Source organism: Callionymus lyra, chromosome 7, assembly GCF_982586985.1.
Source record: "Callionymus lyra chromosome 7, fCalLyr1.hap1.1, whole genome shotgun sequence".
In the NCBI taxonomy this organism is placed as follows: Eukaryota; Metazoa; Chordata; class Actinopteri; order Syngnathiformes; family Callionymidae; genus Callionymus; species Callionymus lyra.
The window spans coordinates 14,315,331-14,340,319 of NC_141824.1; the positions used below are offsets into that span (position 1 = coordinate 14,315,331).

The 24,989-nt window shown below is 36.5% G+C and overlaps 1 protein-coding gene across 4 annotated transcripts in view; it reads right to left on the reverse strand.

The window, feature by feature from the left end:
* LOC148075136 (cell surface glycoprotein MUC18-like) overlaps window positions 1-24,989 on the reverse strand; it is a 129,362-nt gene that overhangs the window by 19,449 nt on the left and 84,924 nt on the right. For all 4 annotated transcript variants that reach the window (XR_015711838.1, XM_087795151.1, XM_087795150.1 and 1 more), the window contains exon 3: window positions 22,643-22,783. Coding sequence is in view for 3 of the 4 variants with exons in the window: in XM_087795151.1 (XP_087651277.1) it covers window positions 22,643-22,783 (141 nt within the window). In the remaining variant the exon portion in view is untranslated. The remainder of the gene's footprint in view (window positions 1-22,642; window positions 22,784-24,989) is intronic.

The window sequence follows — 24,989 nt, forward strand, 5'->3', positions numbered from 1 at the left end:
GGAGACTTCTATGGTGGAGACTTCTATGGAGGAGACTTCTATGGTGGAGACTTCTATGGTGGAGACTTGTAAGGTGGAGACTTCTATGGTGGAGACTTCTATGGTGGAGACTTCTATGGAGGAGACTTCTATGGTGGAGACTTCTATGGTGGAGACTTCTATGGAGGAGACTTCTATGGTGGAGACTTCTATGGTGGAGACTTCTATGGTGGAGACTTCTATGGTGGAGACTTCTTCTATGGTGGAGACTTCTATGGAGGAGACTTCTATGGTGGAGACTTCTATGGTGGAGACTTCTATGGTGGAGACTTCAATGGTGGAGACTTCTATGGTGGAGACTTCTATGGTGGAGACTTCTATGGTGGAGACTTGTAATTACATTTCACTGTGGCCTGGAGGCAACTTTGACGTGGTTTACATTCTTCTTCTCTCAAATTACAGTATGTTTATGGAAGTATATCGGTGGCATCGGAATATTTAAATATGGAATTGAACATTTAAAATGTTGAACCTTTAAATTTTGTAATTGAAATGTCATTTTATAAGCTTTTTTTACTAAAATAATTGACTAATCATTTCTATATTGTTAGAAGTATTACATTTGTTTTGTTCGTATTGTCCGTTGGCACTATTTGTAAATTGAATATAGAAGGCTACGAATTAAAAAATATTACAATTTTGAAAAATGAATAATAGCAATGACAATACCAAACTCAATCAGTAAAAAAAACTATTTAGAAAATATCAAAAACCTTTTTTTTTTTACAAACTATACAATTTAATTATTCAATAAAGAACGAATTCCACCTTTCAATATAGAAATAATTACATTTAATGCAACAACAAAACAGTATCCAATGCTCCGGAAAATAAAACATTTCAGTAAAAAAATTCAAAGTCAACTTTTCAAATGTTAAATTCAACCATTCAGTATTCTGATGGCACTAATGACCTTCCATAGATTCTTCCGAAATATACAATTCAATTGATTTTACAGTAAGAAGTTGATTTTAAATTATATTTTTATATTGCTTCTGTGATTAGATATTGAATTGAATTAAAACTAGGGCTGCACGATATATCGAAAAATATCAATATCGCGATATTGGCACGTTCAATATGCATATCGAAAACATGTGCAATAATTTAATTTTGTTTTATTGTATAAATCAAGCGTTTCTTAAATGCGCACTTTAACCAATCTGGAAAGTTGTACATTTCTACTATGTCTCGTTTTCGTCTTGTCCGTCTGTTAAGTACTTGCGACTGCAGCAGTTTCGTCTTAGAGAATCAGACGTTCCCAAGTCAGAGTGAGTATTTATTCGTCAACAAAATACAACATCAGATCAACACTTGCAGCAGCTCTTTTTTCATGTTTGGGTGAATTTTATTTAGCCATTTTTCTACCTCTTTCTTTGCTTCATTTCCGCACACGCATAAAATAAAACAGGACTATCGTTCAAACTCTTAACACTTCACTAATTCACTTTCCTTTCCGCATCATTACATTGTCTTTTTCAAAACCCGGTGCTGCCACTGCTGTGTGTTGCAGTTACCAGCGGCTAATGGAGGTGGACGGATGCGATCCTGTTAAAGAAATTCAATTAGTTCCTCCGAGGTAGACATTTCCTGGCCATTAGCTGACTCACTCGCAAACCTGCTCCCTCCCTCCCTGACGCTGAACACATCCACAGGAGGAGATTTTTCTGATTCATTATTTATTTATTTTTTTTAACTTGTTTTGTCGTTTCTCACGGGACTCATCATCGTATCAGTGATCAAACGCAGATCCTGACGCTTCAAGGCTTTCGGATCAATTTTGATACGAGAAACAATCGTCGGCTCTGACGTGACGAGTGTCTGGTGAGAGTGTGAAGGAGAAACACTGACATCTTTCATTTTATAGAAATCTGTATGAAAATAGTTTATTCAGGAAGCTCTCGGAGTTAGAGGTGTTAGAAAATATCAATACACAAATATAGAGCCTTGTTTTTTACGATACTGATATTGAACAGTGTATCAGGTTTTTTTTTAATCTTTCCAATCATATTTCATTTCATAAAAGTTTTATTATGGTTAATGATTCAATAAACTGTGTGAAATTAAAAATTGAAATTGAAAGAATTACAATAAACATGGAAATATTGATACTATTTGTACTTTTTTTGCAAAAAACTTGCAGGACATTACATCCGCGGTTAAAAACTAAATGAAATCCTGCGAGATGACTGAGGACGAGAGGATACAGTCGACTCCAGCAGCTTTTAAAACTGATGTTTGGACATATTTTGGTTTCAAAACAAATTAAAGCAATTACGACTTCGTCAAGAGTCATGTTATAATAATATATAACAAATATATACTTGTTACTACAGTATTGTAATATATCGTATCGTTGTCCCTTTATCGTGATAATATTGTATTGCCTGGTTCAATGCCAATACCCTGCTAATAATCATCATTTATTGATTTAATTCAATAAAATATGAAGTTTTAAAATGCAATAATAGCTGTGAGTTATTAATAAACACTTTTACTGCTTTCCTACTTAAAATCACTAGACTTGCCTCTGAAATGTCAATTTCAAATCTTTCCCTCAGTGTGTAGTTTCATGAAACTCTTGTCAATGTTCATTTCAGTTGAAAATTCTAGTTCAAAGATGAAGGTAAAAGTGTGTCTTCTACATGAATCCTCTTCTGTCAAGACGCTCACACAGTTGTTATACTGTAATGTCGCCTTTGAAGTCTTTTGTTGGAAGACAATCAATTGTCTGCTCACATTAAACAAAAAATCCTCCAAACAAACTCAAACAGGAAAAGGATCATCGTCGTGAGGAAGTTATATCAAACATGCTGTGAGTTCAGGGAAGAAAGCTTTGATTTCATCGTAGACTCAACAGACAATATCTGCCAGAGTAGTGATGACATCGTCTTCTGTCCACTTGCTGCTGTTCAAACAAGGTGCACGACCTCCATTTAACTCAGAACCTATTTTGAACACATCTTCCACCTCATCTGACAACTGGGAAAAAGGAAAGACGTGCGGATGTTCAAAGCCGGAATGTGTTTCAAGTTCCAGATGATAAAGGAGTGAAGAGCTGCAGTCCAGCTGATCTTCTGGCAACCAGCCACACATAAGACCACTTACCACTTCGCACAAGCTACAAAGGAATCTATAATCATGCACAGATAGTGTGTGTTTCTATCAAGTGTGCTGGCTATCTGTAGTCAATATAGTAGACCCCTCGGTGTGACCTGGTCCACTTTTGATGACATCACAAAAGTTCTTTGAATTACAAACTTAGACGTCTTCTTTTCTTTTAGAGGTACTATATATTGGAATTTATTGTGATACTGTAGTAACAAGGGTATATTTGTAGTATTGTGAAGTACTTGACTCCGGTGTTGCAGAATTTACAGACCACATGACTCTTGACGAAGTCGTAACTGCTTTCATTTGTTTTGAAACAAAATATATGTCAAAACATCAGCTTCAAAAGAGTAGACTGTATCCTCTCGTCCTCAGTCAACAATGGGTATCTCGCAGGATTTCCGTGTTTCTTTAATCTAGCGGCAGGAAGTTTAATTGCAACACAAAATGAACAAACAACTTAAATATTTAAATGTTATTTTTACATTTAAATATTAGTACAGTGTTTTTAAAATTGTAGAGAATATCTCGAAATATCGCTATTTCGAAATTGTCTGTGTATGGGCTTTTTTAACAACCATATTTTCTTGGCAAGAGTCATTAATGTTACTTCTTGTTACTAAAAAAACGACTGTTGCAATAAATACAACAACAATTATGTAAATTGATTCCGTATAAAATACCTCAAATACCACTGCTTTTTACTATGTACTAAATATTGTACATTTCTTTAACACAAACTCAAACTTTGAAATATAAATCATTAAATAACTGTAAATAAAACCTGATATAAAAGACTAAAATGTATACTTTGTGAAAATCACTGTATCGATTTTTTCTCACACCCCTACTGGTCATGTATGATAGTGGAAAGACTCCAACAGATACTTTAATTCTATAAAAGATATGATTATTCAGACAGAATCTAAAGATAATTGGCCCGTTCCAAAAAAATAAGTTTAAAATGTAAGAGTTTTAAAGCTTCTTCATAGCACGGAGCTAAAATAAATCCAGCTCACTATATTTAGTCCGGAGCTCAAATTTGGACGCTAACGTAAGATCATTTTATCTTGGCATGATCATGTTCTGTGGCTGATAGGAACCACCAGATGTGTGAGGATGAGCTCATCAAACAGATTCAATTCCAGGTGACTCATGTCTGCACGTCTCACTCACAACTACAACATCGACACTCGTTCACAGTGAGGAACATGATCATCGTAACATCCAACGTCGTGAACTCGTCTTTAGCTTTCTGACGATTATGTTTGGAAAGATTGTTTCGTGCATGAAATGACAACAATAATTATAGATAAATGTGTGTGTAAATGAAGAGCAATTACTTTAACCACCATAATTGAACGAGCATAACGTTACGATAGGATCAGTGTGTGTGTGTGTGTGTGTGTGTGTGTGTGTATGTGTGTGTGTGTGTGTGTCACTGCCATCTCACAATCTATCCTTCACAATACTGATGGTAAATGACAGCGACAGCTCACTGACATGTTTCCAGGCCTGTCACATCTAAGAATAACAATGTCCTATGAAGCTTGTTTGCTTACATGATAGAGCAGCAGTTACTGACCCGACTGGTACCAGGAATAGCAGACCCAACATGGAGAGACACGGAGAGAGGGGGGCCTGGGAACCCAGTGCCACAGCCAGAGAACACAGTTAGCATGAGAACTGAGCCAAACCAGAAGGTAATGTATCAGAAGACTTACTATCAAAGTGTTGTGTACTACTGTAGTCTACAAATGTACCACACTAATCCCAAAATGACTCATTATTAGGGATGTGTATTGGCAATAATGTGATACAATATTACGATACAGGGGCAACGATACGTTATACTGCGATACTGTAGGATCAAGGATATAATTGTAGTATTGTCGAGTACTTGACTCTGGTGTTGGGGAATTTACAGACCATATGACTCTTAATGAAGTCGTAACTGCTTTTATTTGTTTTGAAAACAAAATATGTCCAAACATCAGCGTTAAAAGTTGCTGGAGTCGACTGTATCCTCTCGTCCTCAGTCACCGCCGGGATCTCGTGGGATAAAAATGAAATAATTTGATCTAACGCTCACTTTATTAAAAAATAAGCCATTGAATAACAATAATAGAAAATATATAATTTGAAAGACCTTTAAAAAAATAGATTTGATACAGTGTTGTTGAATATGGATACATTATCATGTCAAGAAATATCGCTTTAACCCCTATTGATTAGTGGCATCAAATCCTCCAAAGACCAAACTACACTTGGATGTCTAAAAAGTGACTGAATAATATAATTATTCCGTGAAAACATGCTTTATTAATGTTATATTAATGTTTAATCAACAAGAACAAGATTCAAGAAAGTTCTTACAGGACACTTTCTAAAGAGTGCAGTGATCGGGAAAAAGTCTGAGCGACATTTCCAGTTCAAGTGCCTGGATCTGACCCAAACGGTAATGGGTTTTTTTTCTTGGCTCTATCATCCCATTTACCTGCATTTTTAGATTCCTGAAAGCATTAACGGTGTATCATACAATAAAGAGATGCAACACAAAATACTCAACTCAATCAAACTGTCGCAAAAATGGTCACAAAAGCATCAAACAAATACCAAAATCAACAGGGGTGTAGATTAAGTAGTTAAAAATGTGTTTTTTTTATTTTAAATAATCTGGAAGGGGCAAATGGAGAGGGAAAGCAACAATACATTTCCGACTCATTGGGTTGCCACTTAAAAATAAAGGCTATAAAAAGATTGCGATTAAATTCCAAATACAGTTTTCCTAATGATCTGTGAATCCAACACGAAATCTACAGGCTCTGAATCTACAGTCAAAGTGGGCAGAAGGACGAAGAATTCATCCACCAACGTTGCCCAGACTTCCACTAAGTTTCGCAGGACTCGACCAGTCTCTAATGGGCAACAAGAATGTTGGGGAAACGTCTGAATACCCAGACACTGCGGGGCCTGTCACACATTCATCAATCACATCACGAGTGTGACGTCGCCTCCGGGCAGAACTACACACACACTATTACAGAAGCATGGATACACATTAAAATAATAACGGCCATTAATCTTTTGTGACTCATCAAACATTCGCATACTTCCCCATAACAAGATGATTCATGGAATTCTTCCATTTATGGGTATGCTCGACTCCCTCAATACCCCGTTATCTTCCAGAGGTCAGAACTGAAATTCCTGCCTCTTTAAAAAGGAGAGTGAAAAAAAAGTTTGTAGAAAACTGGTGTTTGCCGTTGATAAGGGAGCGAAGGGTGTTGACACTTGCGGTGAGAGTAACGGAAGCTTCGGTAACTCGATGCTGCCGCCGGTTCCTCAGATCACTAAGTTATGACTTCCTTTAAGTAATGTGGAGCAAAACCAAGAGGTTGATCGATGGACTTGTAGACAAGACAAAACAATGATAAAGGTCGAAGGAGACTCCTGAGCAGAATTACTATGATTCCAAATATGGCGAGATATGTGTTTGGGTCAAACTGAGGTATGCTAGCGGGCATTTTTTGAAGCGATCCATTAAGAATGATGATCTCTCAGAGACCAGGTGCAGCAGAGTCGAGGGACGGGTAAATAATGAAGATATATCTCTTACATCCCTGGATATTACATTCCAGCACCAAGAGGGGGGAAGTCATTTGAACTCGGCCACACAAATCCAGTGATAAAATGCAAACAATAAAATAAAGTACAGTGGATTAAGGCTGACACCAGCAGCCAGTCCACACTGTATCTTATAGCACCATTATACTCTGGGAAACACTGTCGCTTAAACCACTGACAATAAAACTCTGTCACCTTCATAACCTTAAAATTGGGAATTGAAACTCTCGTGATCAGGAAACAGGAAATAAATAGGTATATATTGCTACTTTGAAATAGAGATTTAATTGTTTTACTGGACTGGAAACAAAAGAGTCAAATATCATCTATGTTGACATAGAAATAGTCGGAAATAATTCCCATGCGAGCACGAGACACTGAAAATGAAAAACACCATGTAGATGCAACAGGATTAAAAAAGACAGATTCATGTGAAGCGTAAATTATACCAAAGTTATTTACGCAAACATAACTTGAATAATGTAAAGTATTGGTCGAGGGCTTTGGGGAGTAACTGGTGGTATCCTTAAGTAAAGAGATTACATTGTGTAGCTTCAAGGGACTGACTTAAGTGAATCTCTTAGTATGTCTTTTATGTTAATCACATTAAAACAGAAGAGTATTTTCATATTATTTGGGTGTGCATAGGCAAGAATCTGGTATCACAATACAGGGGTAATTATACGATACAGTATATTGCGATATATAGCGATACTGTAGGAACAGATATACCATATATTTTTAATTGATTACTCTTGACAAAGTCGTAACTGCTGCTTTCATCTGTTTTGAAACCCAAATATGTCCAAACAGTCCACTGTATCCTCTCATCCTCAGTCATCGCCAGGATATCATGGGATTTTCATTGTTCCTTTAGCAAACACCTTGAATATTTACATTTTCATTTTACATTTAAAAAAATGTATACAGTGCTTTTGAATATCGATACAGTGGGGAAAAAACAATGTAATATTTATGTAGCACTATTTTCGAACCCTCCTAAGGTATACGAACCAATGTATTTGGCCAAAAATAGTAGTATAGCATATATTAACAATAACTAATCCCAAATGTAATCTACATATCAACAACGACAGGAAGTTCTACCATCACCCACAGTTCTTAGACTCACCCCGCCCTCAGATATATATGAAAGAAAACAGACGTCTTTAATACAGGGGTGTTCAGGGGGGTTCACCATAGAGCCTGGGACATTATCGCTAATCTGATAATTGCACAGATTATGAACGATTATGAACCCGGCCGAAGTAGAGGGAAGTTGTTAGTGAAACTGTGCGAAGGGCAAGATTTTCCATGATGTCAACGTTACTACAAGTCTCTCTAAAGGTCGGGAGATTACAGAGATTTAATCATCGAGGAGCTACTTAACATGTCTGTGACTAACTCAAAGAATCAGACTCCGTTTGTTCAAGAAACATCAGATAATCTACCTGGTCTGGTCCAGGATCGATTCATCAAATGATCTTGACACGTGTTAAAAAAAGCCCGAGTGGACACTCTGGGGAAAGTGAAGGCTCAGCGTTCAGGTGATCCAGACAGTCGAGCGAGTGACGGCAGCAGCTGCCGCGGCAGATACAGTGGTCGTGAATACATTCCCACGATGCCGCAGGAGAAACAAGGTCAGCTTGTCATAACGACCTGACACACACACACACACACACACACACACACACACACACACACACACACACACACACACACACACACACACACACACCAGTCCCAGTGGTGCGGGGCCGGAGCACCGGGACCCTCCACTCAAGATGCCATCAGAATGAACGATTACGAAGAGGCGGAGGAGACAAAGGAGACAAAGGAATGTAAATAAAGTGAAAAGTATCAGAGCAGACCACACAACAAGACAGAGGGAGAGATCGACCCTTGGATTCCTCCCGATGCAGCCACTGCTTACATTCATTTGCAGAAAACCACCTGCTGTGTCCTCCATGTATCCGCTGAAATAAATGTATGAGCAAGTCAATAAATGTTCCAGCACTTGACGCGAGGCCTGGGAATGCTTTTTAAGACTTAAGTTCACCCAAAATATCAGATTTCTGACTCTGTTGCCACACGTTAATGCACTGTGACCATATAATCTCTGGAGTATTCCACAGCACCGTCAGGCATTCCACTGTTCAGATGCCCTACGATGAAATTCCACACGGCACCATTACAAATGTACAAATCTCGGGTTTTTAACCTTTTGATAACAAGAGAGAACTAGTCGCCAGGGTTTGACTCATGGAAGTGTGGCAATCGAAACATGCCTCGGGTTTAATTGTTCATTGTTCTCTGGAAGAGCTTCTCTTCCATGGAATCCCTCTTTTCAGTCTTCATCGTGTGTGTTCATCGTGTAGTTTGTGTGTTTTCGAGGCTATAATGCAAAGCAAATTGTTTCCTCATTTGTTCTTCTTCAGGAGCAAATCCTTAATCTATCCCGTTTCAAATGATGTCGACCATCTGGAAGAAAAATATAATTACCTCCACCAAGGAGTGGCAAGATTAGAAAAAGTATATTTTCAATTGAACTTTTTAGGATTGGTTAGAGATGAGGTAGGTTTGAGTTTATTTGTTTTAAAGGGGTCATTACTGTCTAACGCCCCCTCCTTGATACATTTTGTTTTGTCAAGATACTTCCTGTTTGCTCCTTTGTTTCCCCTGCCCTGTCAGCAGTTGACGGAAGAGGTTCCAGACGGTGTGATGCAGGACGTCCTAGTGACGCACAGCTGCCAGCAATCTGTCAATCAGAATCCCTTCATATAGAAACCTGTGCTGTGTCTCAAATCGCATGCTAATCTTAGTATGCTAGAAGTTAGTATGCATCAGTTTAGTATGCATACTAACTAGTACGCAAATTCTCCGCAGATAGTATGTCTTAAATCAAACCCTGAAGCTACACACTAACCGGAAATCACATGACAGCTTCTTCTTCTACTTCTATTTAATGATGTTTCAAGCAGCTGTTTGAACGCTATCGCCGACACCTGCTGGCAGCACGTATTGCAACTTTGGAAAAAGAAATAAAGAAAAAATGTGAGAATCTAAATAATCGCGAGATATTTAAGCTGGTATCAGCAGCGAAGAAGTGTTTATCCTCCTACTGCTGCTGAAAATACACATTTAAGTATATGCATATATATGCATTTATATATGACGTAACTTCCGTTTAAAACGTCACTAAAATGGCGGCTGTTTAGTATGGTTAGTGTCCATCGAACCATGCTAGTTTTGTGGGCGTGTTAGTATGCCAATTTAGTATGCATGGCGCACTAAATTTCGCATACTAAGAATTGAGACACACTAACGTACTAAAAATACTAACTTTTAGTACGCTAGTATGCGATTTGAGACACAGCACGGGACTGATAGATAACATCTGAATTTGTTGGCAGTCATCTTTTTATTATTGTTTTGTTTGGACTCCTGTTAAATAAAATTGTATTTGTTTATTTTACTTCATGTCTCATGCATTCTTTGGATCCCAGTTCTCCTTAATAATCTTACATATCGATCGTATGGCTTCTACATGCTGCTCCAAACCCAACCAGATGACAAGAACTAAAAGAAATTGCAGTACTTAATAAACTTATTAAGACTTTATTGAGCACAGTATACAATTGAATCAAAGAAATGTATAAACTTTACCATGTGTTTGTTCCTGTTAGTTGAAGATTATGGACACAAATTAAGAGCTACCATTAAGGGAAGTAACTAAATTCACTGTGAACCAACTGAATACTTGAAACGCAAAGTACAAGTCACATGTAATGTTCCCCTTAGCGGAAGTATGCGCTTTCCTTTTACATTTTTTAAACATCTATAAAACCCCAAATGTAGTTATTTTTACCTTTAACAAGCTCTTCGCTCTTATCTTGAGTAAGATTGTATTACAAAAGTGTTTGGCTGAATCTCAGTTTGTGGAAGAACCGCATTTCCCAGAGTGCACCAGCAGCAGCAAACCAGCTGCTTCAGTCATCAGCACTAATGAGCAGCACCTGTGAACTGTGAAATCATGGAGGTTCTCAGTCAGTCAGTTGGTCAGAGAGAGAAGACGCTCCAAGTTCGCAACGATGAGTTCAGTCCAAAGACGCCAATGGTTGGTGAAATATTTGATTTACCTTGACTTAGTGCCTGTTAATTCATTTAAAATATTTGAATGTTTAAGTATTTGAATGAATTCAAAATGTTTAAGTTAATTTAGAATGTTAAATTGAAATGGATAATTAAAATGGTTTGTTTATTTGGTTTTATAGGTTTACAACCTAATTAACGACAATCCGAAAGAAAATAAAAGTGATAGACTGGAACATTTGAGTTGTCCTCGTGTCCTTTGGAACCTGAACAAGAGTTTGGACCTGACAGTTGTGAACCAACCAACTTGACAGTTCTAAACCAAGCGGTGGACTTGACAATATAGTGATGACAACGTATTAACGATTTCACAAAACCAAATACACAAACCCACTAACCTACACAGAGTCACAACAAAGCCCAACACATCAACACGTCAACATAAATCCTCCACTGTACCCTTCAAAAACTCACAAGGGACTTATAGTTTGGTGTTCAAAGAAAACTCTAATCCATCTTATTTTCATACGTTCACTGGTTTAGTTTTAAGCTGATAATTTATGCTGACTGTGGGATTTCCCCCTTCATATCAGCCAGCTGAGCCCGATGGATCCCAAGGGGTTCCTGTGCTGGAGTGAAATGTAAACTCTCCAGCTTCTTGTATATAAAAGTTTTCTGACAAGCTTTTCCTTTTTAATTCCCTGGTCATCAGTCACATAGTTTTAAAGAAGTAATGCTTACATCTGTGTCTCTCTTCCGAGGGCCACTTCCTTACGTCGGCTCCCATGAACGTTTCCTCGCCCCCTCTATCCTTGTTCCCACGTCCTGGACAACGAAATGGTCTCCAGCTTGGAAATAAAATAACAGACGCAGCGTGGTCGTATGGGAAAGGCCAACAGGGACTGTATTTTTATACAGCACTGAATGTGACAGTGCAAAAGTGCAGGCAGGGAATGTTAGAGCGGTCCCATGACACAGGATCCAAAGCATGAACTGTTTTTTTTTTTTTTTGCTGCTGGCATATTGCGGCTAAGTTTAGATAATAGATACACAAACTATAAACACACAGGCTTAAGTCTTTCCCATTGAATTGGAAGATTTTTGCAGCTGAAGTCAAAAATGTGAATTCATTAAAATAAACTGTACCATGAATTGTGTTTAAATACATCTAAATAAGGGTTAAAATACAAGATTTAAGTTTTAAAAGCCAGACTTAAGTGGGCTGATGTCTAAATTAAATCATATAATCCAAAAATGTTTTTAGTTTTAATTGCTTCACAGCATTATTCTTGCAAAGACTATCTAAATTATTGATTGTTTACTGTGTACTGTGGTCACAGCATCAGGCTTTAACATAAATCTGTATAAAAAGAGACATTTTGTGTTTTAAATGACTTGATCAAGTCGTTCTCCCATCATTCTGCTGTAAACTGGGTTTTTTCTGTCTCAAACTTTGCCCTACTTATCCAAACATGAAGCGGCTGATTTTGATTCTCTCACGTGCTTCAACTTGAAGTCTGCATCATGATGATGAAGTTTTGAAGTATGTACTGTTTTGAGTATTGTTTTGATTGTTAAAGCGCTTTGTGACCCTGGTCTCGAAAAGCGCTATATAAATATATATTACTTACTTACTTACTTACTTACTTTTCGTAAAAAAACAAAACAAAGATATCCTTTGACCAGCACCTAATGTGCATTAGATTGTCCGCAGACATCGTTGCAGGAAAACAAAATCCATTATTAAGCAGCGTGTTAAAAGGACAGAGACTTTGTTTTTCACTTAAGCCCAGCTCCAAGAACACATAAGCCTCACGACTATTACATCTTCCCACACGAGTTTTAGAAAACACACCTCAGAAGATACACTGAAAATAATCCGGACTTTAAGTTACACGATTATTTAAGGTCTAAGTGTGACTGTGAGTAATCTTTTTTTCAAGCTGAAACCTTTCACCGACCAGCGAGGGGGGATTTTGTTCAGGTCCTGAGAATATTGACTGCAACGAAGAGTCAACTGGTTATTGTCCATAATGGCAAAGAGTAGGTTCAAAATAAGCAAGTACGAGTTGAAAAGAATAATAACAACAAAGGTTTCCTTGTCTCTCAATATAAAATACACGGCAAATGTGAACCACATGTGCAATTATTCACTGAAACATTAATTTAGATCAAGTGACTGGAAATCGCGGCCCATACGAACACAGGTCTGGCAAGAGTGTCGACAACTTTACAAGAGTCATAAAAGGTTGTCATTTAAATATAATTGCTTGGTGTGTTGCAAGGGGAAAATATAACTTTAGAGGTTAAGGGTGTAAATAAATATTGATACACTGGAAAAAAATTTCTGGATACAGTAATGATATTGAAAAGTGAAAATTATACGTTTTGTATGGTTTACATTTCAATTAAGTGTGTATAAAATAAAAATAGATTAAAAATTATATATATATATTTATATACACTGTATATATATATATATATATATATATATATATATATATATATATATATATATATATATATATATATATATATATATACATATATGTATATATATATATATATATATATATATATACATATATGTGTGTATGTCAGAGTACAGATTGGACTCAAGTAGGATCTGGAATCCTACTAGTATGGATTAGAATTCTACTACTCGGATCTGAATATCAGAATTCCAATCTGTACTAGGAGGATTCCAAATTCTACTAGTGAATTACAATCTCTACTAAGAGAGATTGGAATACTACTACTGTATTGGGATCTAAACATTTTGGAATTCGCATCTGTCCTAGGACAAATGGAATTCCAATCTGTACTCTGACATATATATATATATATACCCAAAATGAGGACAAGAGGATACAGTCGACACCAGAATCTTTTAAAGCTGATGTTTGGACACCTAAAAAAGAAAGGAAATTCTGCAACATTAGAGTCAATTATTTGGACAATACTACAAATGTATCCTTGTTTCTACAACATCGCATATATTGCGATATATATCATAATGTTACCCTTGTTACCCTTTAGCAGTTTTTCTCACATGTATTTAAGTATCTAGCGATGACTGTACCCTATGAGTTTTAGTGTAGCTTTTGTGTACTACCCCGATGAACAGTACTTTTTCTTACACTGCATTGTCTTTATCTTGTTACTCAGGTCCTAAACTTGAATCAACCAACTGCTGCTCTCTTCTTCATCTTCTAGCCGATTTCTTTTGGAAAGGTAAGAAAAGCTAATATGTATCGCTGCCGACCACAAGTTACAAATATATTTTTGTATAATTCACAGTCTGATAGACTTCAATCTTGTCATATATATATACTCAATAAAGTTGTTTAATGTCCATCATTGTTAGATGCACGTGAGGCACACGTATCATTTTTCCCAAAGTCAGACCGAGGAGAGTCGATGTCAATGTTGAACTTTAGCTCGACAGCTTGAGAATTCTGTAAACATTAGGTCCATGTAGAACCATTCTTTTGTGTAATAGAGTCAGAGAGACTGATGAGGAGGAACAACTGGCTCTCCTGGGGGGTACTGAGTGACATTTGACCTGAAATGAGCAGGGGAAAGTAAATTGGAACATGAAACTTCTGTCTCCTACACACTAAAATACACTTTCCGTATAGACACGCAAGTGTCAAAAATTAAGGGATTTTAGTGGGTGTCTGTTTTTAGACTTGAAAAGAATGGTGATTGAATTTAGTTTTCAGTAGATTTATTCATGTGTTTCAACAAAAAGTGTGTAAAATGTGACAAACATCTGCAGTTTCATGGTGATGATCTGAACTACACACTTGATAACATCAGTGCATACAATGACTTATCGTGATAACGTAAACCAGGCAGTGGGCGGGACCAGGGATGGAGGGAATGTTTGCATCCTGCTATTCAGTGTTAAAGGGCCAAGCGTCACACAGTAGGAAAGAACCACACCAAAACCCCTTAAAGACGACAACAGAAATCCTTCATCCTGTTTGCATTCGCATTGTTTTCCACTCAAGTGGCTTCGACACGTCCATTACAGTGGCTTCTTAACGAAGGTTCCTGCAGCTGGGGATTGTGGAAGTTCCCATTCAGGAACATTCCACTTCCCAGCGAAGGGGGTACACATGACGACATTGGAAGAGAAAGATGGTTGTCGGCAGGAAATGTATTTCTGTTGACAGTACATGGAAAAAGATCTTGCTACCATCTTGGTGTGTAGAGGAGCATCACGACAAGCCAATTGTACAGGTGGTAGTGTTGGTACCGATCCAGTATTTTCAATACTGTTGCTGATACTGTCACTTCGATAATGTTTTTTTGATACCAATTTTGTAAGATCAATTGTAACAAAGATAAAATGACATTACACGTAGTACAAATCTTGGGTTGATTTGTTTTTGTTTTTTTTAATTTCCAGTTTTCTTGCTACCAAGTGAAAAATAAATCTGAAGTTTGTTGCCTTAATCACTTGGTAATAGAACTATGATGTTTGATACTTGCTGTTTCAAGGCACCAAGATATACATGCAGTGGTAGATAAAAGGAAAGTATGAGTTCATGTGTTCAATCTCTAAAAGAAGCTAATTGGCTGATGAATGAATGAATGAATGAATGAATGAATGAAGACTAAAATATCTATTAGGGTTGTCACTATACTAAAATGTTCAACTTGATACTGATACGATACAATAATACTCGATATTCAATAGACTGTGATACCAGCAGGTTAAAAAAAAAGTAAAATAAATAACTTTATAAACAAGAAACATGTCAAGAAAAAAACTGTCCTACAACTAGCACAACAATAAGCACAAACACAGGTTAATATTTATAGTAAACTACAAAAACAATAACAAGTACAATACTTGGAAATTGGTCTATTTTTTTTAGTTTTTGATACTTTTATCAACCCTAATCTCTAAAGAGACAAGAGGGGAAGAGAAAAAACACGTTTGCTGATCGGGATTACATTTTCTCTTTTCACCAATTAAAATAAAAAATGAAACACACAATGGCCCAATGGCACTATGATTATGACAGTGTGTGTGAGAATTACAGTGTGTGTACCAGGTGTATGCAGTTGTCCATGTGATCCAAACCCACATAGATTTAAAAGCGGCTTCTTCAAAGCTGAACACTAAATCAGACGATACAATCGGCTCTGGAGGTGTGCAAGGAGCAACAGATGACGGAAAAGTGCATGAAATACTGCAACACGTGTGCAGCAGTAGTAAAAAAAAAAGGCAAATTCTTGCAAAATCAAGGCCGAGTGAAAAAATGAAGGCGAGTTCTCTTGTGTTATCTATTAAAGGTTAAAGAAAGAAATGTGCAAAACCATCTGCAACACTTAAATCAACTACAAAGCACCTTTTATCAGACCTTTGTCCAACCACATGTAGCCTTTATGAAAACTGAATCTACCTAGAAAGAATATTCGAAGATATTTTAGTTACAATATAAATGTTTTAATTATTATTATTTTATCTTGATATTCTCTTGAAGCTTGTGGTACTGTATTAACTTTCTGTTCTGGATCAAAACACCATTTTTCAATTTTTAACATAAATTATACATTTTATATCGTTTAAAGATTTAGGTTAGGTAGGTTAGGTCGAACTTTATTGATTTTCGAAATCGTTTACCCTTAAAATTCATATTGAAGCAGAATTGAAACATAATGCTAAAGTATACTAAATTTATTTAATCTGAAAATCCCCAAGTCAAATCAAAAAGTAGATGTTTTAGATGTTTACTTTTGAGTGTTTCCTAATTTTCTGGAGCTCCTGTGCTTGTTTTATGTTGTCTTGGTCTTTTCTTGAGTTTTTTTTTAATTTGTAGGTATTTTTAACTGTGTATTGCTCTAGATTGTTAAAGTACTTTGTGACCCTGGTATAGAAAGGCACTTTACAAATAGCTATTACTTACTTACTTACGGAAAGAAATAAAATCAATATAAAAGGAAATAACAAACCAGAGATGGATTAATTCATGCAGCACTTGATGCATCCAGTTGTTATTTAGGATTCATCAAGGTCAAAAAATACTCCTGAAAACACTGGTTTTACTGACAATACACAAGTAACTTTTATAAGACTGTTGAGATGACACAAGGCTTATAATACCGTGGCCTGAACAGATTCTAATAACTGATAATAGTAATAGTGTGACACTAGTGTGAATTAAAAAAAAAGGTGTTTATGTGAGTCAGACCGGTCTGCCTTCCTTACCTCAGAAAACAAGCTGCTGCACGGTGAACAAAAAGCTGAGTGACGACATCAGAAAGTGTTTCAACACCAACATATTGACTGAGGTAATGGTGATAATGGATGTAATTCATGTGAGCGGCAGCAGCGGAAGAGGAGAAGGAAACCTTTTGTTTACATAAAACAGTGGAACGATCGTGAAAGACAAGAAGCAGAAGCAACCAAACTAAAAGGTTCTGGACAGATGCAGCCGCGTTGACCTTTACATAAGATAAGATATTACTAAACACTAAAAACACACGCCACTTTAATCAGATTGTTTTCTCCATTTTTTTTATATATAACTTTAAAGGTATGAAAGAGGAATGACCAACAGACAGGTGGTTAAACAACGGTGAATAGAAGGATGGAAGAGTTGTTGATAGTTGTGTAAACGTCTCAGACTGGGTGGTCGTGATGTTATTGAAACACAAAAGAGGTTAACATAACATAAATATATAAGATATAATCCAGGATTGTTGACAATTGGAGAAGTGATGCTGAATAAGTATTAGCAGCCACAGCAGTGAGACGTCTACAGTAGAAGCACATACTAATGGGGATTTCTTTGAAGCAGAATTTATTTCTCTATATTGCTTCAAAAAGTTTTAAAGTTATTACTTTATAAAATTCTCCCTTGTATGAAATCTCAGTGAACTAGAAGTTACGCTTTCTTTATACAACGAGTCCCTTGGAGGTGGAGACTTCCGGGATTGATGACACAAGGGGACAAACCTTGAAGCTTGACCAATCAAAGCAGAGTGGATTTAGTTATGGTTAACAAGATTTAATCTCCGGAAAACAAAGTTTTTCAGGGGGCGGAGCTTCAGCAAATTATGTAATATAAATATTTCAATGAAAATAGAGTTTTGTACAAACAGTCACATACTGATGATACAATAGAGGTCAATTATCTATTTAAGGGACTCTTTAACAACACATTAGTTGCCCTTTAAATATATTTAATCTGTATTTATATATACACATAAGACGTAATCTTTTTTGTTTGTGTTTGAAACTATATCATACTGAATTATTTCATCCTTAAAAATTACACATTTGGAATATGACGGTGATTATAACATTCATTTTTTTCCAATAAAATTCTATTGACAAAACTAAAACAGCACGAATTACGACACATATCTCGATTATTTCAAACCTACTGATCAAAATGATGAACAAAAGATATAGAAATCAACTTCTGTCTCTTTCTCTCTGAACAATTCTGCATTATCCTGGAGGCTTGGAGGGGTGAGTCTGAAGAAAGCACCTTCTAGTTAACCTTTAAGTTCTTCTGACTCTGGCGACATAAAGAACACACTGTTGTCCGGTGCCTGGAGACAAGTAAAAGCCACGACACCATGCGTACCGATGAGTGGAACATTATCTTGTCGGGTCATGAGGTTAAGACTTTCACATATACTGCAGGAATGTTTCTAGTTCATGACATCATCGAGGTTTCATTTCTCCTTCATATGTTCTGTCTGTTTCTCTGAGTATCTTCTAACTCACTGACATCAACGACTATTGTCAAGCAACTGCATTATTGGATTTATCATTGGATTACAGCAGACTCGCGGTCGATATCGGTCACAAGATTGGACGACAGTTCAATCACATACGACAATAAACGCTGAAGAAACGTTGTGGTAATGAACCACTTAATGTTGCTACACACACTCGGTGACACACACACAGCCATAAAGAAAGACAGTTGAACAAATCACTTAATACATAACATAAAATCCATCTTATCATTACTGTTTTTACTTATATTTTTTATGTTTATCTTTTCTTTGCCTATAAATTGACCCAATGTTGTATCAAAATAAAAACTGTAGTGAACTTGATCCATCAAAAGAAATCCCTCTTCAGCCACAGACTGCCTTCGCAGTGTTAAGTCATTGCTTACCAATGACGTCAGTCTGGGAAATTCTTACATGTTGTAACTTTCATAAAGAGTTTATGCTTTACTAATTTTCACTATTCATAAGGCTACGTATTTTCAAGAATCTGGTGATACGATAAGTATCATGACGCAGGGGAATCAATACAGTAAATTGACATATATTGGGATACTGTAGTAACAAAACTTATATTTGTAGTATTGTTGATGTGTATGTGTTGCAGAATTTACAGGTCACTTGACTCTTGACGAAGTCATAACTACTTTTGTTTAAGTCCAAAATAAGTCCAAACATCAGCTTTAAAAGTTACTGGAGTCCACTGTATCCTCTTGTCCTCAGTACTTTCTTCAGCCGAAGTTTAATTGCAACACACAAATAAACAAAAAGATTTCAATGTTTGTATGCCAATTGCAAAAATGTTTAAATTAAAAAGTTTTGTTAAATATCGATAAGGTGTCGCAAAAAAGAGGTCCAAACGTCAGCTTTAAAAGCTGCTTGAATCGACTGTATCCTCTCGTACTCGGTCATATCGGGGATCTCGCATTGTATTTATGATTCCTCTAGTGGCAGAGGACGTACTGACTGCCGCCATCTAGTGGCCGGAAGTTAAATTCCAACAGAGAAATGGACAAATGGCGTGAAAATTGGCATTTTTTAAAAAGGTTCAGTGCTGTTGAATATCGATATGGTATCGTCAACAAAAAAATACATTCATATTTTCTCTCACCCCTGCTGGTTTAAAGGCTTATTATTTTAGTAGACGTCATCGCCTTAACTTGTCAAGAGTCAAAAGCTAATTTGGTCTTTCAGAGTTGTTCTTTTTACTTATCTTTTCTCCTGAAAACAGAACCTTTTAACTGTTATGGTAACTGTTTATTTGAGCATATTATGTATCATTTTCTAAGTACGACTGAATTGACTGAAGTTAACTTCCTCATTTAGTCGATGCACTTTATGAAGTAAGTGAGTTTGAATTAAACTGTGAAGTTTTTACAAATCCACCACAACTGTGATGCAACAAATATGGCCATCATTAGGTAATAAAGTCATCCATGTGGAATGACTTCATTACAACTAATCCTCGCACACTGGCCTCTCCGTCGTCCGTGCTGCGTTCAAGTACAACAAGGACGACCATTGTGTTGAGCTCCAGCATCTGAAGAGCGGCGGTTGTTTGAGCTCATGGAACCCAGATCGAGCTCCTCTCAGCGTTGACCCTCTAGATGAGAGAGGTCAGATCTGGTCAGACTCGATGAGAGTGATGTCACAGGAAGCAAATGGTATCCTTATCAGGGGTCGCTTCGACACCGTGCCGCCTTTCCTATGATGTCATCACCAGTGCGAGACAAAGGCGCGACACATGTGTTCGTTCAACATGGGAACGCTCACAAAAGACCCAAACAAAACTGAACAAAAAGAACCTTCAGCGTTTACAAATGAGATGTTTTAATAAATGACAAATCAAATTATTCCAACATCCATCTAACTTGGTGCTACAAAGAGACATCATCAGTTCTAGAGCAATACTTATATGAGGCATTGTTTTTTTGGGTGTTGAGATATTAAATAAAAATGCTTCCATAAACCCAGATCACCTGTCTCCTGGTCCTGTAACAGAAGCTTTCTCGCCACATAAATGGATGAAGTTGTGAAGAAATATTCCATTAAAGTGACGGTAATGTGGCTGCAGATGTGAGTTTCTAATCCCACTGTATTGTTTATTTATTTACAACTCTGTACAAAGTGAATAAACATCGATCGCCCTCAAGAGAATCTTAGGAAATGTAGCGGGACGGATAAAAATAAAGTTTGTCAGTGTGGAGGAGACGAATCCTGCTTTGGTTTCAGCCACTATGATACAGGGGGAAACGACACTGTATATTGCGATATACTGTGTGTAGAAAAAATAGATATTTATAGTATTGTCCGAGTACTTTCACTGGCGTTGTGGAATGACTCTTGACGAAGTCGTAACTGCTTTCATTTGTTTTGAAAACAAAATATGTCCAAACATCAGCTTTAAAAGCTGCTGGAGTCGACTGTATCCTCTCGTCCTCAGTCATCAGTCAAAGTTGAATTGCAATACAGGTTAAAAAACATGCTGAATATTTGCATCGTAATTGTGAATTTCCAAAAAGAAAAATGAAACAGTACTGTTGAATATTGTAGCAGAATCGTGAAAAAAAAATAGTGTTTAAGGGTTTGGATATTTTCAAAGTTATAGTGTCATCGATCTGAGGCTGAAATGTAGACATGAGACGATTAACTTGAGCCACATCCTGACACACAGCTAATGATAGATCCACAATGATACGACAATCCAAAATATGTGTGCGCGTGTCTCACACAATCTCTTAAACTCTTGGATAAACACACAAACAATCTAACAGAATATAAGGATCAGTTGGTCACTGATCACATTAAAGCTCCAGGAAAGAAAGCTCCCAAGGTCACAGGGAGTCTGTGGAGGTCACAGCCGGTGGTTTCTGGTTCGTGTCAGACAGGAGATCGGGACAATAAGAGGAGAAGGTGTGGATAGGTCACGTGGTCGTAAACAATCGTCCGTCAGGAGGTGGGCTGGTGGAACGTTGGAAATAAGAAAGGAAGTGACTCTCAAAGACAAAGTGACCCGCAGGATTAGAACAATCACCGCGGGTCAGGAGAGAACTTCTGACAACAAATTGAAAAAAAAAGTCGTAAACCTCTCACACACTGAGCAGGTTAGATGCACATCCCTCAGAGAGTGTGTTTGACTGGTGTGACAGAAACAGGGAGGCAGCTGGGAAGAGACGGCCGTTGATAGAAAGCAGAGCGACCACGCTAAAAATATGTGCCGTTGATGGAACAAGACTCTCTTCATACACTGAGCCAATTACACATCATTCCTCTGCATTATACGCCGACTCTATTTTCACACTTCAGCTGTCCGGCTTTGAACAAAGATGTTTGTTTTTTTTAATCACTCTTTTAGCAGCAGTCGTTTAGATGAAAGAGTAGGTGATAAAATAACAAGTATTTGACTTTAACATGAGAGAAAAACGTTCCAAAAATCTGAATTAGATTAATCAGAGAAACATGTTTATTGAACTAGTAAATCTAAACATACTTATGATGAGTAATGACGTGGATTTAGAGTTAACTAAAATCTATGTTGATGTCAAAATACATAAAAGTAGTCTCTTAGTACATTCAATATCTCAAGAGTGCTTTAAGGATGTAAAAATAATGTTGTTTTTTTTAAACATCTTGTCAAAATGTGTTTTTTTTTCTTACTCTGTTTAAAGTTGTAAACATTTCCTTAAATAATTATTCAATAATAAATGCCTTTCCAGGGTGTCCCAAGCTCTCGTTGAATGAAAGTTTGCATCAGTTCTTGTGTTTTGAACTTAAACTTTCATTTTAGTTCTGCATCATAAAAAAACACTTCTATAGTTTAATAAACAACAAAACGGATCCATAAAATCAATTTTCGTTATTATTCTATTGATAACAGTTGCTGTTCTAATAAAAAAATGTTTTCGGGAAAAAAAAGAATCTTCTAAACTATGAAGTGAAAAATCTAAAGTTTGCACAATAAAGATGTCGCGTCAAAAGTTTCATGCAGCGGCTGGTTGTGACTCACCTCCCCGGGCGAGCAGGAGGACCAGGAGTCCGGCGAGAGCAGAGACGAGCGTCCGTACAGCCATGCTTGTGTCCGGGCGTGAAGAGACTGAAGAACCTCCTGCACCGACGGAGCAGCAGCTGGAGCAGGAGGAGGTCCACGCTGTAAAAGATTAACATGGCGAACCTTCAACCTGAGACGTTCAGAGACCTCCTAGAAACATCAGACTTGTTTTCACTTTAGTTAAATACCCTATTCTTTTAAAACAAACTAATTGAATTCTCTTAAAATACGTTTTTAAACTTAAAAAGTGAGAAAAGAGTGACCTCAATAGGGGATGTTTTTTTACAGTGTGGAGGAGGAGGCGGCACACCTCAGATAAACTGATAAATGTCTTTAACTCCTTTTATCTCGTCAACATTCTAATAAATACGTTTATAAATAAGTACAATGGTCCTATGAAAACTCGTGTCCAGTTTTTTTAAGCTTATTAAATGGAGTTTAAAAGTATTTTTAAAGGATCAAAACGTGTATAATGTGAATGTCTGTCATTGTAAATATAAATAGTTTAGTACTTTAAGTCATTTTTAATACAATGCTATTAATTCTTGATAAGCCAGTGGTTCATAATTATAAAGTTTTATGTCAGACCTGAAGTTTTACACAACAACATTCACATGTTTCTCTTTTTTACAAACACACTTGTGCAACACTTCCAGTTGCCAAGTTGACAAGTTGTGATCTGTTGTAACTGAAACTGTCTTTAAAATGACAAAATTCAACAGTAATAGGGTGAAGCAGTTACAGTGGTAATTCTGAGGTGAAAATAGCCATAAAAATACCTTAATTCTCCCATTAAATAATAAACTTCTAAATTGTTATATCATTCAGGACATTTTATGACCATATTCGAAAATAAATATATGCTTTATGTATCAAATGAATTGTTTACATTATAGAGGTGTAAATAATAATAATTCATGTTTTATATGGTCGCAATAAAAAAACATTACATTATTTATTTACTTATTTATGAAGGTCAATGAATGAATGCACCTCAGTCTATATCAAGCTCAGAATTAGTATTTATAGACAGGAGTACAGTAAAGTAAAAGTAGTCTCTTCCTACACTAAATACCTCAAGAGTGGTTTTTCTGTTCTTGAGACCAGGAGGTGTTTCTGCAAGAAGACATTTTTCACCATTAAAGCATCATATTCATCCTCTTATCTTCATCTAAGTGGGAAAGAGCCGTGAGTTTTACTCCCCTTTCTCTTCTTCTTAATATGGTCTCACTGACTCCCGAATATCATTTACAGGGTTTTGTTTTGACCTCCCACGCTTTACTCACTCGCTGTTGATCTCTTGGCCGCACGTCTAAAACAATCTGGCGTTTTAGGGGCGTGTGGTTGGAGGGAATAAAGCTGCCAAAAGGTAACAGGTCACCCACAAACAGGGCTTTACATAATCATAACAAACTGCCAGAGTTAAATAAAGAGCACTTGACATTCAAAGTAGGATCATAAAATGTTTAACTAAATTTACAGTAGCACAGCAGAAATTAAAAGCCCCCATTGTCGCTGGAAACATAAAATCAGTTGTTTGATTACGCAATAAAAACACTTCTAATATAATTAAAGTATTTGTAGTCTAATAGTACATAAGACATGGACATACTAGTAGGTGACATCTTATTCTGGATTATTGATGGATTTAAAGTAAAATCCTTTATATTAAACACGTTAAAAATAAAACACAGTGTGGCTCATAAATGCAGGGAGATGTTCTGGGGTAAATACAATTATAGTCTAATAAAATAAAAAAATAAATGTATATATTATCGCAGATCAGTCTATATTAAGATCAGTATTAGTATTAATAGATGTTGTGAGATGTAGGAAATGCTTCAAGCAAGCATTTTTTTTATACGTAGCCTTTTATATATATATGTGTGTGTGTGTGTGTGTCTGTGTGTTTGTGTTTGTGTGTGTATTTATATAGAGGTAAAGATACATTCATGTTTATATGAATAATGAGAGCTGCCTCACAATAAAAAAAATACATTATTTATATTGTATACATAAAATTCATTGATAAGTATATAAATAATGTACAATTGTGTGTTTTTATTGTGACACGGGTGTCATTTTTCATATAAACATGAATATATCTTTACCACTATTTAGTTTATAGCTGGTATTTATAACTTTGTCTTGTTTGTTGTTGCCTGGGAATCACAATATTTGCTTCCTAATCGTTCCTAAATAAAGGTTCAACAACACTGAAACTGTTATGGTGATAAGAACCTGAGATCTAAGCTGTGATGATAGAAAGTGTGTTAAAAAACTTGTGACTGTCGCCTTCAGCTCA